At 61.4% G+C, this 14,266-nt stretch overlaps 1 protein-coding gene across 6 annotated transcripts in view; it reads right to left on the bottom strand.

Moving 5' to 3' along the window:
- TTC31 (tetratricopeptide repeat domain 31) overlaps nt 1–14,221 on the bottom strand; it is a 30,175-nt gene extending 15,954 nt beyond the window's left edge. Inside the window, exons 1-10 of one of the 6 annotated variants that reach the window (XM_065598503.1) lie at nt 14,068–14,221; nt 12,972–13,054; nt 12,629–12,728; nt 11,051–11,123; nt 8,738–8,988; nt 7,119–7,202; nt 6,294–6,362; nt 5,868–6,047; nt 5,474–5,605; nt 438–492 (exon numbers count right to left, since the gene is read on the bottom strand). In XM_065598503.1, the coding sequence (XP_065454575.1) occupies nt 438–492; nt 5,474–5,605; nt 5,868–6,047; nt 6,294–6,362; nt 7,119–7,202; nt 8,738–8,988; nt 11,051–11,108 (829 nt within the window). In that variant the 5' untranslated portion in view covers nt 11,109–11,123; nt 12,629–12,728; nt 12,972–13,054; nt 14,068–14,221. Of the gene's footprint in view, nt 1–437; nt 493–5,473; nt 5,606–5,867; nt 6,048–6,293; nt 6,363–7,118; nt 7,203–8,737; nt 8,989–11,050; nt 11,124–12,628; nt 12,729–12,971; nt 13,055–13,149; nt 13,324–14,067 lie in introns of those variants that run through there. The other 5 variants (XM_008174443.4, XM_042844885.2, XM_008174444.4 and 2 more) reach the window with 5 other exon arrangements.
- Nucleotides 14,222–14,266: the final 45 nt, after the last annotated feature.

Below are 14,266 nucleotides of genomic sequence, written 5' to 3'. Positions count from 1 at the left end.
GGATGCAGCGGGGAATGGGCCGTTTGCTCAGGGGCAGAGAGGGGGAAACAAGGCTGGGAAGCAAAGGGTTAATGCATCCCTGAGGTCAGGGCCCTAGGAAGGCCTGGGCCTGCTCAGGGCTGGGCTAGCAGGGGCTGTGGGGCAGGAGTGAGGGGCACCGGCAGAGCTGGGGGGAGCCCAGGGCTGGGCTAATAGGGGCTGTGGGGCGGGAGTGAGGGGCACCGGCAGAGCTGGGGGGAGCCCAGGACAGGGCTGGCAGGGGGCTGCGGGGCGGGAGTGAGGGGTCAATACACACAGCGAGACCAGGAGTGAGGGGGAGGGCAGGGCGAAGCCAGGTTGGCACAGGGAAGGCGGGGACACTTTTCTGGCCCCACAGCCCCAGACCCGTTCTGCCTGGTGTGGGAAGACCGGGCCTGTGAGGGGCGGGGGACACTGACCTGCTAGCACTGTGCTGGGATCCACTCCGCTCACATCCTGCCCAGGCCTCGGCACCTGCACAGGGAGCCAAGTGACATGGTGAGGGCTGGGGCTGCCGGGGCCAGAGCACCAGTTCAGACTGCAGCGAGGAGGCTTGGGTTACAGCAACGCCCCCCTGCTGGCCCTCGCCCCCACCGGCACCAGCATTCACGGAACCACTCTGACCAGTCAGTCAGTCGCACTGAGGGGGTCCCCACCCGCCTGCCCCAGGGAGCTCTCACAGGCCGAGCCGTGCTGACCAGCTTGGGGTGCATCAGTGGGAGGAGGTGGGGGCCCTTAGGAGACCTGTCTCTGCCCAGCGAACCCAGGCGGTACCAGGCACCTCCAGGACATTCTCAATGTCTCCAGCCCATGGCCAGAGAGCTGCCCGGGGTCAGGACACACAGCAAAGAACTGCTACCAGGGATGGACACAACTCAGGGGGACACGCAAGGCTGGGGTACTGCAACGGCCGCCACCCAGCCCCACCGCCGTGGGGCCCCCCACGGTGCAGAGCCTCTGGCTTGCAGGGGAAAACCTGAAGCCTCCTAAGCCCCCACCACAGGAAGACACACCCCCTGCCCACACAGGCCGCGCATCTCGCCATGACCGGGCAGCAGGGGAAACGGACAGGGCTCTGAAGGGCAGTGTGGAGCTGGCCAGACTTGCGCCCACCGCCATGGCAGCTGTGGGCAGCACGCTCACACCCTGGCCTTTCCCCTCGGCCAGAAGGGGATATTTTCTGCCCAAGTTGAAGGCTTTGTGCCCCATGCCCTGCCCCCTGGGGGTGGACTGGCCAAGGCTGGGGACAACCCACCAAGCCCTTCCCCCACCTCTGGGCCTGTGACTCACACAGGGCCTCGAGCTCTGAAAACCTGCAGGTCCCCACGCCAGTCACTTGAATGGCCGGCAAGTCCAGCCTCCCACCCCAGGCAGCCAGCAGGGACCAGCCAGCCCAGCCCGGTTCTGCCTCCCAGCTACAGTCTCTGCGCCAGAGCTCGCGGGTGTCTGTGTGGGCAAGGTGGTGCCCCACTGCGGCCAGGGCCCCCCAGGCAGAACAGCTCTGGGGAAGCGCTGGGCTGTGGCAACAAGGTGCCTTTAGAAGTCATTCAGCTGTCACTTTCCAGCACATCTCTGCCCCATGCCCAGACGACATGCAAAGACATCAGTCCTGTGCTGGGAGTCCCGGGGGTGGGGATTCAGTCACCCCCACCTAGCCCAGCCCGTCCTCAAAGGCACAGTTTAGCCACCCTGTGAGATCACCGGGACACAATCCACACGATGGCCCAGCCCGCGTCCAAAGCTCCCGTGCTGGGATTCTTGGCTGGCACCTGGGCACTGAGCCCATCACTATGGTGCCCGGGCTGCTCTGGCACAGCGCTGCCAACCAATTCCCCACACGCCCACCGGCCGGGCGCGCCCTCTGTGATAGCGCAGCCCCAGGGCGGGAAGCAAATCCCTCCACTCTGATTGCCTGCCAGGGATTAGCACATTCGATAGTTCTGTCAGTCAGTCCCGGGCCCCCTGCACTGAGGGGAGCGCCATGCGCCGGAACTAGGCACCTGGACGATTACATGCCATGGGGACTGGCACCTTCCAGAGAGACACGCAGACAGACCCATGTCCCTCAGCCGCCACAGCACCGCCAAGGAGAATGGGCCCCTCCTCTCCCCAGGGGGGCTCTGCTCCCCAGCCGCTCCAACTCCACGGGGAGCCAAGCCCAGCAGCCTGCAGGACGGGGCGCCTGAGTGCGCTGGCCAGCGTGGGGACCCACCTTCTCCTTGGGCCAACAGCACAAGCAACTGAGCAGCTTCCAGTCCAGGCAGGGCCTCTGGCCTGTTCACTAGCTCAGGCTGCAGGCCTGGCTTGGAGCGACACTGCACCGTTCGCTTTAGCCACACTCCCCTGAGCCTTGGGTCTGCAGGGAGCTGTGGCTTGCTTGCATAGCAGCTTGCCATGGGGCTGCCCCACACCTTCCCCCATTCACTCTGCAGCCTAACGCCCCATCCTGGGCCCATGTCTCTCGAGCCGCTCGCTGCATGGGTCGGCTGCTCCCAGCAGCAGCCCCGGCACACTCCAGCCTGGCCTTGACCCTGACACCGGCCCCGCCACCCAGGGCTCTCTCAGGGCACAGATGTCCTAGGCCAGGGTCCACACCGTGGATCACTTGCCTCTTTTCCCCGCTGGCTCCCTTGCAGGGCTCCCAGCTGGGTCACTGGGCAGAGCCTGCCCTGCCTCTGCTCCCTCACGCTAAGGGCAGGTGACTAGCAGGGGGCTGACCGGCTCCGCCTACGCTTGCCCTGCTTTTCTTGCTCCTCCTCTTAGGATCATAGAATATCAGGGTTGGAAGGGACCTCAGGAGGTATCTAGTCCAACCCCCTGCTCAAAGCAGGACCAATCCCCATCTAAATCATCCCAGCCAGGGCTTTGTCAAGCCGGGCCTTAAAAACCTCCAAGGAAGGAGACTCCACCACCTCCCTAGGTAACGCATTCCAGTGCTTCACCACCCTCCTAGTGAAATAGTGTTTCCTAATATCCAACCTGGACCTCCCCCACTGCAACTTGAGACTATTGCTTCTTGTTCTGTCATCTGCCACCACTGAGAACAGCCGAGCTCCATCCTCTTTGGAACCCCCCTTCAGGTAGTTGAAGGCTGCTATCAAATCCCCCCTCATTCTTCTCTTCTGCAGACTAAACAATCCCAGTTCCCTCAACCTCTCCTCATAAGTCATGTGCTCCAGCCCCCTAATCATTTTTGTTGCCCTCCGCTGGACTCTTTCCAATTTTTCCACATCCTTCTTGTAGTGTGGGGCCCCAAACTGGACATAGTATTCCAGATGAGGCCTCACCAATATCGAATAAAGGGGAACGATCACGTTCCTCGATCTGCTGGCAATGCCCCTACTTATACAGCCCAAAATGCCATTAGCCTTCTTGGCAACAAGAGGACACTGTTGACTCATATCCAGCTTCTCGTCCACTGTGACCGCTAGGTCCTTTTCTGCAGAACTGCTACCTAGCCATTCGGTCCCTAGTCTGTAGCAGTGCATGGGATTCTTCCGTCCTAAGTACAGGACTCTGCACTTGTCCTTGTTGAACCTCATCAGATTTTTTTTGGCCCAATCCTCTAATTTGTCTAGGTCCCTCTGTATCCGATCCCTACCCTCTAGCGTATCTACCACGCCTCCTAGTTTAGTGTCATCTGCAAATTTGCTGAGAGTGCAGTCCATACCATCCTCCAGATCATTAATAAAGATATTAAATAAAACCGGCAAGAATACTGTGGGAGACCATATCAAAAGCTTTGCTAAAGTCAAGGAATAACACATCCACTGCTTTCCCCTCATCCACAGAGCCAGTTATCTCATCATAAAAGGCAATTAGGTTAGTCAGGCACGACTTCTCCTTGGTGAATCCATGCTGACTGTTCCTGATCACTTTCCTCTCCTCTAAGTGTTTCATAATTGATTCCTTGAGGACCTGCTCCATGATTTTTCCAGGGACTGAGGTGAGGCTGACTGGCCTGTAGTTCCCCGGATCCTCCTTCTTCCCTTTTTTAAAGATGGGCACTACATTAGCCTTTTTCCCGTCATCTGGGACCTCCCCCAATCGCCATGAGTTTTCAAAAATAATGGCCAATGGCTCTGCAATCTCATCTGCCAACTCCTTTAGCACCCTCGGATGCAGCACATCCGGCCCCATGGACTTGTGCACGTCCAGTTTTTCTAAATAGTCCCAAACCACTTCTTTCTCCACAGAGGGCTGGTCACCTTTTCCCCATATTGTGCTGCCCAGTGCAGCAGTCTGGGAGCTGACCTTGTTCGTGAAGACAAAAAAAGCATTGAGTACATTAGCTTTTTCCACATCCTTGGTCACTAGGTTGTCTCCCTCATTCAGTAAGGGGCCCACACTTTCCTTGACCACCTTCTTGTTGCTAACATACCTGAACAAACCCTTCTTGTTACTCTTAACATCTCTTGCTAGCTGCAACTCCAAGTGTGATTTGGCCTTCCTGATTTCACTCCTGCATGCCTGAGCAATATTTTTATACTCCTCCCTGGTCATTTGTCCAATCTTCCACTTCTTGTAAGCTTCTTTTTTGCGTCTAAGGTCAGCAAGGATTTCCACTGTTTAGCCAAGCTGGTTGCCTGCCATATTTACTATTCTTTCTACACATCGGGATGGTTTGTTCCTGCAACCGCAATAAGGATTCTTTAAAATACAGCCAGCTCTCCTGGACCCCTTTGCCCTTCATGTTATTCTCCCAGGGGATCCTGCCCATATGTTCCCTGAGGGAGTCAAAGTCTGCTTTTCTGAAGTCCAGGGTCTGTATTCTGCTGCTCTCCTTTCCTTCCTTGTGTCGGGATCCTGAACTCGACCATCTCATGGTCACTGCCTCCCAGGTTCCCATCCACTTTTGCTTCCCCTACTAATTCTTCCCTATTTGTGAGCAGCAGGTCAAGAAAAGCTCTGCCCCTAGTTGGTTCCTCCAGCACTTGCACCAGGAGATCGTCCCCTACACTTTCCAAAAACTTCCTGGATTATCTGTGCACCGCTGTATTGCTCTCCCAGCAAATATCAGGGTGATTAAAGTCTCCCATGAGAACCGGGGCCTGCGATCTAGCAACTTCTGCTAGTTGCCAGAAGAAAGCCTCGTCCACCTCATTCCCCTGGTCTGGTGGTCTATAGCAGACTCCGACCACGACATCACCCTTGTTGCTCACACTTCTAAACTTTATCCAGAGACTCTCAGGTTTTTCTGCAGTTTCATACCGGAGCTCTGAGCAGTCATACTCCTCTCTTACATACAACGCAACTCCCCCACCTTTTCTGCCCTGCCTGTCCTTCCTGAACAGTTTATATCCATCCATGACAGTACTCCAGTCATGTGAGTTATCCCACCAAGTCTCTGTTATTCCAGTCTCTTAGCCAGGGAGCTCCCTCCTCCCCCCCATGGCTGAGATATGCCAGGGGAGGCAAGTTCATCCTGCCCGTTCAGAGGGAACCCAACACTCACTTCCTGCTGGGGCTTCCTCTCCGGGTCCTTGTGCTCAGCTCTGGGCGCCTTCTCCTTCCTGGGCGCCAGCGGCTTCACACCCACCTTACGCTGAGCTTTGGAGACAAAGGTGCTGCTCAAGTCCAGCTCATCCTGGGGGAGGGGGACACAGGCGTCAGGCTGGGTGGGCAGGGACATCAATCCAGCAGCATGCCACGTCACGCCCTGTGGGGTGCATGACCAGCAGACACCTGGCCCCAGAGGCAGCGGGTGCCTTGGTCCCTGGCCCCCAGCCATCACCGAGCCAGCTGACCCCAACTTTCACAGCCCGCCCATTCCAGCTAGGCAGGCCGGGTGAGCGCCGGGCCCTGCACGAAGCAGGACAGGGCCACAGCCCAGCACACCCAAACCTCACCTCCGTCTCCTCCTCGGTGCTCATGTCTGCACTCCTGACCTGGGCCCTGGCTCCCTCCCCTCTCCTAGGAGCTGGGGCCTTGCCGGGATCTCTCCAGGAGGGGCTGGAGTCCAGGGGCCCCTTCCGCAACGATGTCATGGCGCCTTCCTCCTCCGCGTCACCATTCAGACAAGGTTCATTCTGCAAGGAGAGCACCGGCCTGTGAGATCAGAGCTCCACTGGCAGCTTCCCCAGCAGGACAGGGCTCTGCCACACCCACCCGCCAGACTCCCTGGGAGGGGAGAGCCCAGTCCAGCGCTCACGGGTTACAGCCCCTCCTCCTCTCGAACACACGGGAACCAAGAGCACTGTGCCTCAGAAACGTGGCCCCAAGCCCGGGGATGGCAGGGCAGACTGCCCGGAGAGCAAGGCACCCCAGCCACTTACCGACTTCATCTCGGGCTTGGGCTTCAATTCTTGTTCTAGTTTTTCTTGCCTCTTCCGGTCTTTCTGCCTCTGGAAGCCACAGAGAAACGAGTGAGCTCCAGAGAGCTGGTGCTTTCCCCAGCCAGGGGCTCTGGCCCCGCTCCCTCCCGGGGCAGGCTGCACCAGCTTCCGAATCGCCGCCGACACATTAGGTAGAGCAGAGTAAACTCATCCTCCGGGGGCCCCCCCAAGGGCAGGTTCTGTGGGGAGCAGGGCAGCCAGCCGGGCTCCTCGGCAAGGGGAACACAACTGAGACAGGCTCTCCTGCAGAGCCCGGATGCAGGGCAGCCTGGAGCTAGGGCCTGGGCGTGAGAGGACTCCAGGGAAGGGAGCGCACCGGTACAGCCTGGCCAGCACACCCTGTTCCACACTGACCGGAGTCCCTCCAATGCGTGCGATTGGCGCAGGATCCGAGCGAGACTCCCAGCTCTGGCTACTTATCCCAGGCTCAGTGACAGCCCCAGACCCCATTCAATCGACCCGCCACACCACCCCTCTCCTGTGGGACTGCTTTACGCTAATCTCCTCCAGGAGTACAAGGAGGAGACTGAGCTCGACATGGCCCCTTCCCACAGGCTGAGAGGGAGCTGGAGAGCTCAAAACACAGGGCAACCGGGCAGCAGAGAAACCAGACGTTTGCCCTCCAGTGGATCCATCAGGCTGTGGGTGAGATGCACCCCCCAGCCCCTGGGGTCACCGGCCAGGCGGAGAATGCAGAGGAGGAAGCAGGCATGCCAGGCGGCTGGGACGGCAGCAGGAGTGGAGAACGCAGCCCTGGGCACTCACCTTCTTCTTAAGTCTTTTCTTCTCTGCTTTCCTTTTAACTCGCTCCTCCTCAGCTACCAGCTCCTTGGCGTTCTTCTCCGCTTCCTGGGGAGAGAACCACGCAAGCTGGGCACAGCCCCACCCCAGCCAGCCCTTCCCCACTGGAACTGAGAGTCCCTACTCCCCAGGAGCTCACAGGTGATGATCAGCGTGGGGTGGCAGCTGTGAGAAGGACCCCTTCCCCCACAGGAAATCAGACTGCAGGGAGAGCAGAACCAAGGTCCAGAGCAAGGAGCCATGGTAGACCGGCAGCTGAGCAGGTGCTCCCGGTAGTGCCATGCTGGATCTAATAGGGGAGCGCGGCCCGTAGATGGGCAGGCAGAGGGGTGGTAACACCTCTGTCTGCAGCATCAGCGCGACCTTCGCTGGGACAGCAGCCCCATGGCTGGAGTCTACATTCTCAAAGGGAGGGCGACAAACTGGAAAGGGATCAGAAAAGAGCTACAAGGATGCTCTGAGAGCTGACCTCCGGGAGAGGCTGAAGCACCTCAGTCTATTTAGCTTATCCACGGAAGAGTTCTGAGGGGACGACGAGTACCTCCTCCCTGGGGAGGAGACTTCGGAGAGCCCAAGGCGCGAGCACACAAGGGCAGGACGAATGGCTAGCATCCCGGGGGACTTGTTTCTGCAGGGACGTGGTGCACTCGGTGTCAAACGCCTGAAATCCCTGGGTGGTTCTCTGGGCTGGATGGGCCAATGCTCCCTTCTGGCCTTAACAGCTTGGAAGCTTTCCCCGGGGCAGGTTCTCTCATCACCGCTACTGCAGGGGCTTTTGCACCTTGCTCTATAGCAGCTGGAGACAGGCTCCGTGGAGCCCTGGGCTGATCCGGGACGGGGATCCCGGTCTGCACCCAGGCAAAGTCCGAGGGCAGCTCGCTCTGCTCCTAGAGGAGCAGTACAACATCCATGCCCAGCAGCGGCCCCTTGGGCTGGTCAAAGGTTGCACTGACAATCCTCCACCCCTTCCCCCAAGTTCTTCCACTCTGCTCTGCAGCCAGGACACCACCAGCAGGTCCTCCTTGGCAGAGATGCAGGAGGGACCACAGTGGACAAATCCCTTAGGAAATGCATGGAGGGCCCCATCCTGCCCTGGCCACAGCGGGGCTTCCAGGGGACTGTGACAGGGTGCTGGGCCAGCCCTCTGTCACTCCAGCTCCCACTAAGGGAGGTAAATTGGAGCTGGCTAGAGAAACCTGCACCTGATTGGCGAAGGGGAAACAACTGCCAGGTTGATTAGCCTGGGGCTGCATAAAAGCCTCAGAGGAAGGACGCCAATGGGGCAGACAAAAAGGGGGAAAGCCAGAGAGTGGAAGCTCTTCTCTCCTGGCTGCAAAGGCTGGGAAGTCCTGCAGACTGAAACCCCCTAAGCTGTATATGGTGAAAAGGTGGGGGGTTTCACGCTGTAAATAAACAGCACCGGTGATTGCTGAGCCAGAAGGTCTCGGAGTGGGTTTTGGAGCAGAGCAGGGGCAGGAGCAAAAGGGGCCCTGCTACGCCCTGTTACACGGACCCACTGGGGGAGAGGCCGGCCAGCCCAGGGGAACAGAAGGGAAAGAGGACGACCCCGGGGCTCTGCTCACCTCTGCGGTCACCCGCTGCCTCTGGGGCAGTTTCAAGTCCAGCAGTTGATAGTCCAGCGAGCTCTGGGGCAGGGGAGCTGGTGAGGTGTCCTTGCACAGGAAGGATTTCCTGAAGCCACAGAAGGTGCCAGGGACTGAGTCCTCGTCAGTCTTTGCATCGTATTCCTTGTTGGAATCAACCCACTTCTCCTCCTCCTCCTCGTCATACTCCTCATCGTTGTCGTAGTAATAGCAGAGCTCGTCGTCCGAGTCTGCATAGGGAGAGCACAGCAGCGCTCAGCGACGGCCTATGCCGTACCACCCCCCACCAGGACCCAGCCACGCCCCAGTGCAGGACTCCACCAGCCTATACCTCCCAGGGAGCGGAGCTCTCGATGTGCCCCCTCACGCCAAACCCCAGCGCTCCCCAAGCCTCCAGTCATCAGGGAAGGAGCAGCCCTATCCCAAAGCCAAAACACGGAAATAAACCAACTCACCCCAAACCCCTCCCCCCAGAGGGAGGAGCCTGAGATTCCACAGACCCCAAGGCCTTCCCGACTGCTGTCAATCTGCCATGGGAGGTGCCCAGACTCGGTGGTGATGGGTAGGGGCTGGGCTTGTCAGGATGGGGCAGAGGGGATGGGAGATTCTGGCAGTTCAAAATCCCAGCCTGGGAGGGGCTCTCGCTCTGGGGAAACATCGTTCACAAGCCCCCCAGGGGACCTCAACACCGCAAAGAGAAACCTGCAAGGCCGCATCACAGAGCCCAGGTCCAAGGAGTCAGGCTCGCAAGACTCAAAATAGCAGTGCAAAACTTCCCACTCGGGCTGGAGCCTGGGCTCTGAAACCCAGCTCGGATCCCAGCCTCCAGCCCAGGCAGGAACGTCTACATTGCTGTTTTAAGCCCTGTAGTGCCAGCCCAAGTCACCTGAGCTGGGCTCTGAGACTCGGTGCCGTGGGTTTTTCTCTGGAGCGTAGCCGTACTCCTAGAATGTGGATGAATTTCCTCCACCGCTGGGTTTTAGCAGGGACAAGATGACCTGCTGACAGGCTCCCACCCCATACATGTCTCCAGGCCATAGCTCTGGTCCTCTGTTTGGCTACCTCTCGTCCTGTACTTCAACTGTGAGGTCTCTGGGGCTGCGACTGGGGCTGTGTGTGTACAGCGACCAGCACAACAAAGTCCTGGGCCACCACTGGGGCTGCTCAGCTCTGCCACGATGCACATGGCTGGGGAATGTCCAGGCCAGGGCGCTGACTGACAGGTGTTTTGATGGGTATTCCCTCCCCAGCCCCACTCAGATTCGAACCACGCCGGGATCGGTCACAAACTGGGAGGGGAAAGAGCACCCCGCTGAGTCCTGCCCCAGAGACTACTCTCCCAGCATGCAGTGCTCCATCTGGACCCAAGCAGCCTGAATTGCACACTGGGAAGTGGAGTCTTCCAGGGCCTTGTGTACTGGAGGAGAAAAAAGCAGCTACAACAGGCCCCCTTGTGGCAGCCTCATCAGAGGCAAAGGACTTCTCAGCTCATGGAGTCTGAACCCTACCCTCCACCGCAAAGCTGATTCTCCCAGGGCAGGGTGAGGCACTTGGCAGAAGGCAGGGTGCATCGTTCGGAAAGAGCTTCTGGGCCAGGGCTGGGGACTGGCCCCTCTCGGCAGTGCTGGCTTGTCCCCGCGGGGTTCCCGAGCACTTTGCCAAGAACATAACGTAAGAACATAAGAGCGGCCAGACTGGGCCAGACCAAAGGTCCATCTAGCCCAGTATCCTGTCTACCAACACTGGCCAATGCCAGGTGCCCCAGAGGGAATGAACAGAACAGGGAATCATCAAGTGATCCATCTCCTGTCACCCATTCCTAACTTCTGGCAAACAGAGGCTCAGGACACCATCCTGGCTAATAGGCATTGATGGACCTATCCTCCATGAATTTATCTAGTTCTTTTTTTGAACCCTGTTATAGTCTTGGCCCTCACAACAACTTCTGGCAAGGAGTTCCACAGGTTGACTGTGTGTTGTGTGAAGCAATCAAACAGGGCTCATGGAAGCAGGGATGAGAACGAGTGAGGAGTGTGAAGCCTGCCCGCAGCAGGTATACGCCAGGGCCCCAAGCCCTGGGCACGGCAGCGCCTCATACAAGCACAAGAAGCAGGTGGACTGTTAGCACCGCAGGGGTAGAGCCAGGAGGGGCTGGGGATTACTCTGCTTGAGGAGACAGGCTGATTCCACAGGAACAGGAGACACACTGCTTCCAAGAGCTTCTGACCCAACAAGGTCCACCCAGGAAAGCCCCAGGAGTCCCCGACACTCCCCTTCCCCACCCCCTCGTACCTGCTATCTCCTCGGCTTTGGGGGGGGCATACAAGTTCTCCATCATCAGCTTCTCCATTAAGTTGTTGAGATCCTAGGAGAGGGAACCACAGCTAGTGACTCAAGGCGTCCAGCAGCCCCCGCCAGGTCCCTTAGCGCCTCCCCGGGCTCACCGCCACCCCTCCCATTACAGCAGCCCCCGCCGGGTCCCTTAGCGCCTCCCCAAACTCACAGCCGCGCCTCCCGTTACAGCAGCCCCCGCCGGGTCCCTTAGCGCCTCCCCGGGCTCACCGCCACGCCCTCCCGTTACAGCAGCCCCCGCAGGGTCCCTTAGCACCTCCCCAGGCTCACCGCCACGCCTCCCGTTACAGCAGCCCCCGCCGGGTCCCTTAGCGCCTCCCCGGGCTCACCGCCGCCCCTCCCATTACAGCAGCCCCCGCCGGGTCCCTTAGCGCCTCCCCAGGCTCACCGCCACCCCTCCCATTACAGCAGCCCCCGCCGGGTCCCTTAGCGCCTCCCCAAACTCACCGCCACGCCTCCTGTTACAGCAGCCCCCGCCAGGTCCCTTAGCGCCTCCCCGGGCTCACCGCCGCCCCTCCCGTTACAGCAGCCCCCGCCGGGTCCCTTAGCGCCTCCCCGGGCTCACCGCCTCCCCTCCCGTTACAGCAGCCCCCGCCGGGTCCCTTAGCGCCTCCCCGGGCTCACCGCCACCCCTCCCGTTACAGCAGCCCCCGCCGGGTCCCTTAGCGCCTCCCCGGGCTCACCGCCACCCCTCCCGTTACAGCAGCCCCCGCCGGGTCCCTTAGCGCCTCCCCGGGCTCACCGCCACCCCTCCCGTTACAGCAGCCCCTGCCGGGTCCCTTAGCACCTCCCCAGGCTCACCGCCGCACCTCCCATTACAGCAGCCCCCGCCGGGTCCCTTAGCGCCTCCCCGGGCTCACCACCACCCCTCCCATTACAGCAGCCCCCGCCGGGTCCCTTAGCGCCTCCCCGAGCGCACCGCCGCGCCCTCCTGTTACAGCAGCCCCCGCCGGGTCCCTTAGCGCCTCCCCGAGCGCACCGCCGCGCCCTCCTGTTACAGCAGCCCCCGCCGGGTCCCTTAGCGCCTCCCCGGGCTCACCGCCACGCCCTCCTGTTACAGCAGCCCCCACTGGGTCCCTTAGCGCCTCCCCGGGCTCACCGCCGTCCCTCCCGTTACAGCAGCCCCCGCCAGGTCCCTTAGCGCCTCCCCAAACTCACTGCCGCGCCCTCGTGTTACAGCAGCCCCCGTCGGGTCCCTTAGCGCCTCCCCGGGCTCACCGCCGCCCCTCCCATTACAGCAGCCCCCGCCGCGTCCCTTAGCGCCTCCCCGGGCTCACCCCCCCCCCCATTACAGCAGCCCCACCGGGTCCCTTAGCGCCTCCCCGGGCTCACCGCCGCGCCTCCCGTTACAGCAGCCCCTGCCGCATCCCTCAGCGCCTCCCCAAACTCACTGCCACGCCCTCGTGTTACAGCAGCCCCTGCCAGGTCCCTTAGCACCGCCCTGGGCTCACCACCACCCCTCCCGTTACAGCTTTACAGCTACCCCCGCCGAGTTCCTTAGCACCTCCCTAAACTCACTGCCGCGCCTTCGCGTTACAGCAGCCCCCGCCGGGTCTCTTAGCGCCTCCCCGGGCTCACCGCCGCGCCCTTGCGTTACAGCAGCACACAACTTGAAGCTCTGGTCAAACCAGACAGAAGAGACAGGAGTGAGAGTCTCCCACAGCCCTGGCCCAGGCTCCCCATCCCCTCCTGCAAACCAGGCAGCCAAGGGACAGATGCCTTCCAGCCCAAGCGACTCAGCAGCTATGTCTAATTGCCCTCCCCCACCCCAGGGGTCTGGCTGGGAAGGTGGGAGCCCCATGATCCCCTTGGGGGATGCACCCCACACTCCCTTGAAGGCAGAGGGACGGCAGACACATACCTCTTCTTTGCGGTGTTCTAAGTTGGGGTCCCAGCCATACCTGGTGAGCAGGCTGAGGGGGAAGTGCCCCGGCAGGAAGGGCCCTGTAAGACAGCAGTTGTGAGCAAGCAGCCGAGCGGGCCAGAACCGAAAGTGAATGTGCACAGGGCCAGGAAGGCCAGATAACAGACCAACCCACCTGCTGTGCAGAGACCTGCCAGCTGATGTGTGGCCCAAGCACCCCCCTCCCCTGCAGCCTGGGCAAAGATCTCCCAAGGAGACACCCACATAATACCCCTGCCTCAGGCCCAATGTATCTCCTCACCGTTCGCTCACTCGGGGGAGCGCCCCGGGGGGCAACAACACTTCCCAACACCTCCCAGGGGAGGTGCTCACACCCACGCCCCCAGCAGAACAGCCTGGGCCTCGGGAGTTCCTTTCTTCCCGCACGTACCCAACCCCCCCCCACACACCTTTCCCTCTGCGTGCAGCCCCTCAGATCCCCCCCACTCCCCCGCGCCTGGCCCCTCAGACCCCCCTAACCCCCTCCTGCGCCCGGCCCCTCAGACCCCCCCCCACTGCCCCTACCCCCCCACGCCCGGCCCCTCAGACCCCCCCTAACCCCCTCCTGTGCCTGGCCCCTCAGACCCCCCCACTGCCCCAACCCCCCCACGCCCGGCCCCTCAGACCCCCCTAACCCCCTCCTGTGCCCGGCCCCACAGACCCCCCCCCACTGCCCCTACCCCCCCACGCCCGGCCCCTCAGACCCCCCTAACCCCCTCCTGTGCCCGGCCCCACAGACCCCCCAACCCCCTCCTGTGCCCGGCCCCACAGACCCCCCAACCCCCCCACGCCCGGCCCCTCAGACCCCCCAACCCCCCCACGCCCGGCCCCTCAGACCCCCCAACCCCCCCACGCCCGGCCCCTCAGACCCCCCAACCCCCCCACGCCCGGCCCCTCAGACGCCCCCACTGCCCCTACCCCTCTCTGCGCCCGGCCCTTCAGACCCCCCAACCCCCTCCTGTGCCCGGCCCTTCAGACCCCCCAACCCCCTCCTGTGCCCGGTCCCTCAGACCCCCCCCCCACCGCACCCGGCCCCTCAGACCCCCCCACTCACCCCGCTCCGGCCCCCCGGGGGCTCCCGCCTCCCCGAGTCCCGCGTTCGGCATCAGCCCAGGGAGGGGTGGCCTCCCTCCCACAACGGAAACACCCCCCTCCGCCCACCCCACAATCCTCTGCGCCGCACCGTGACCGGAAACAGCCACAGGAGTCCGCCCGGCCGGCGGACCGGAATCTGTCATCTGCTGACGCCATTT

The sequence above is a fragment of the Chrysemys picta genome, chromosome 5, assembly GCF_011386835.1.
Source record: "Chrysemys picta bellii isolate R12L10 chromosome 5, ASM1138683v2, whole genome shotgun sequence".
NCBI classification, from domain to species: Eukaryota; Metazoa; Chordata; order Testudines; family Emydidae; genus Chrysemys; species Chrysemys picta.
Note: the sequence above shows the minus strand (reverse complement) of the source record. Positions and strands in the feature narration are given on the sequence as shown.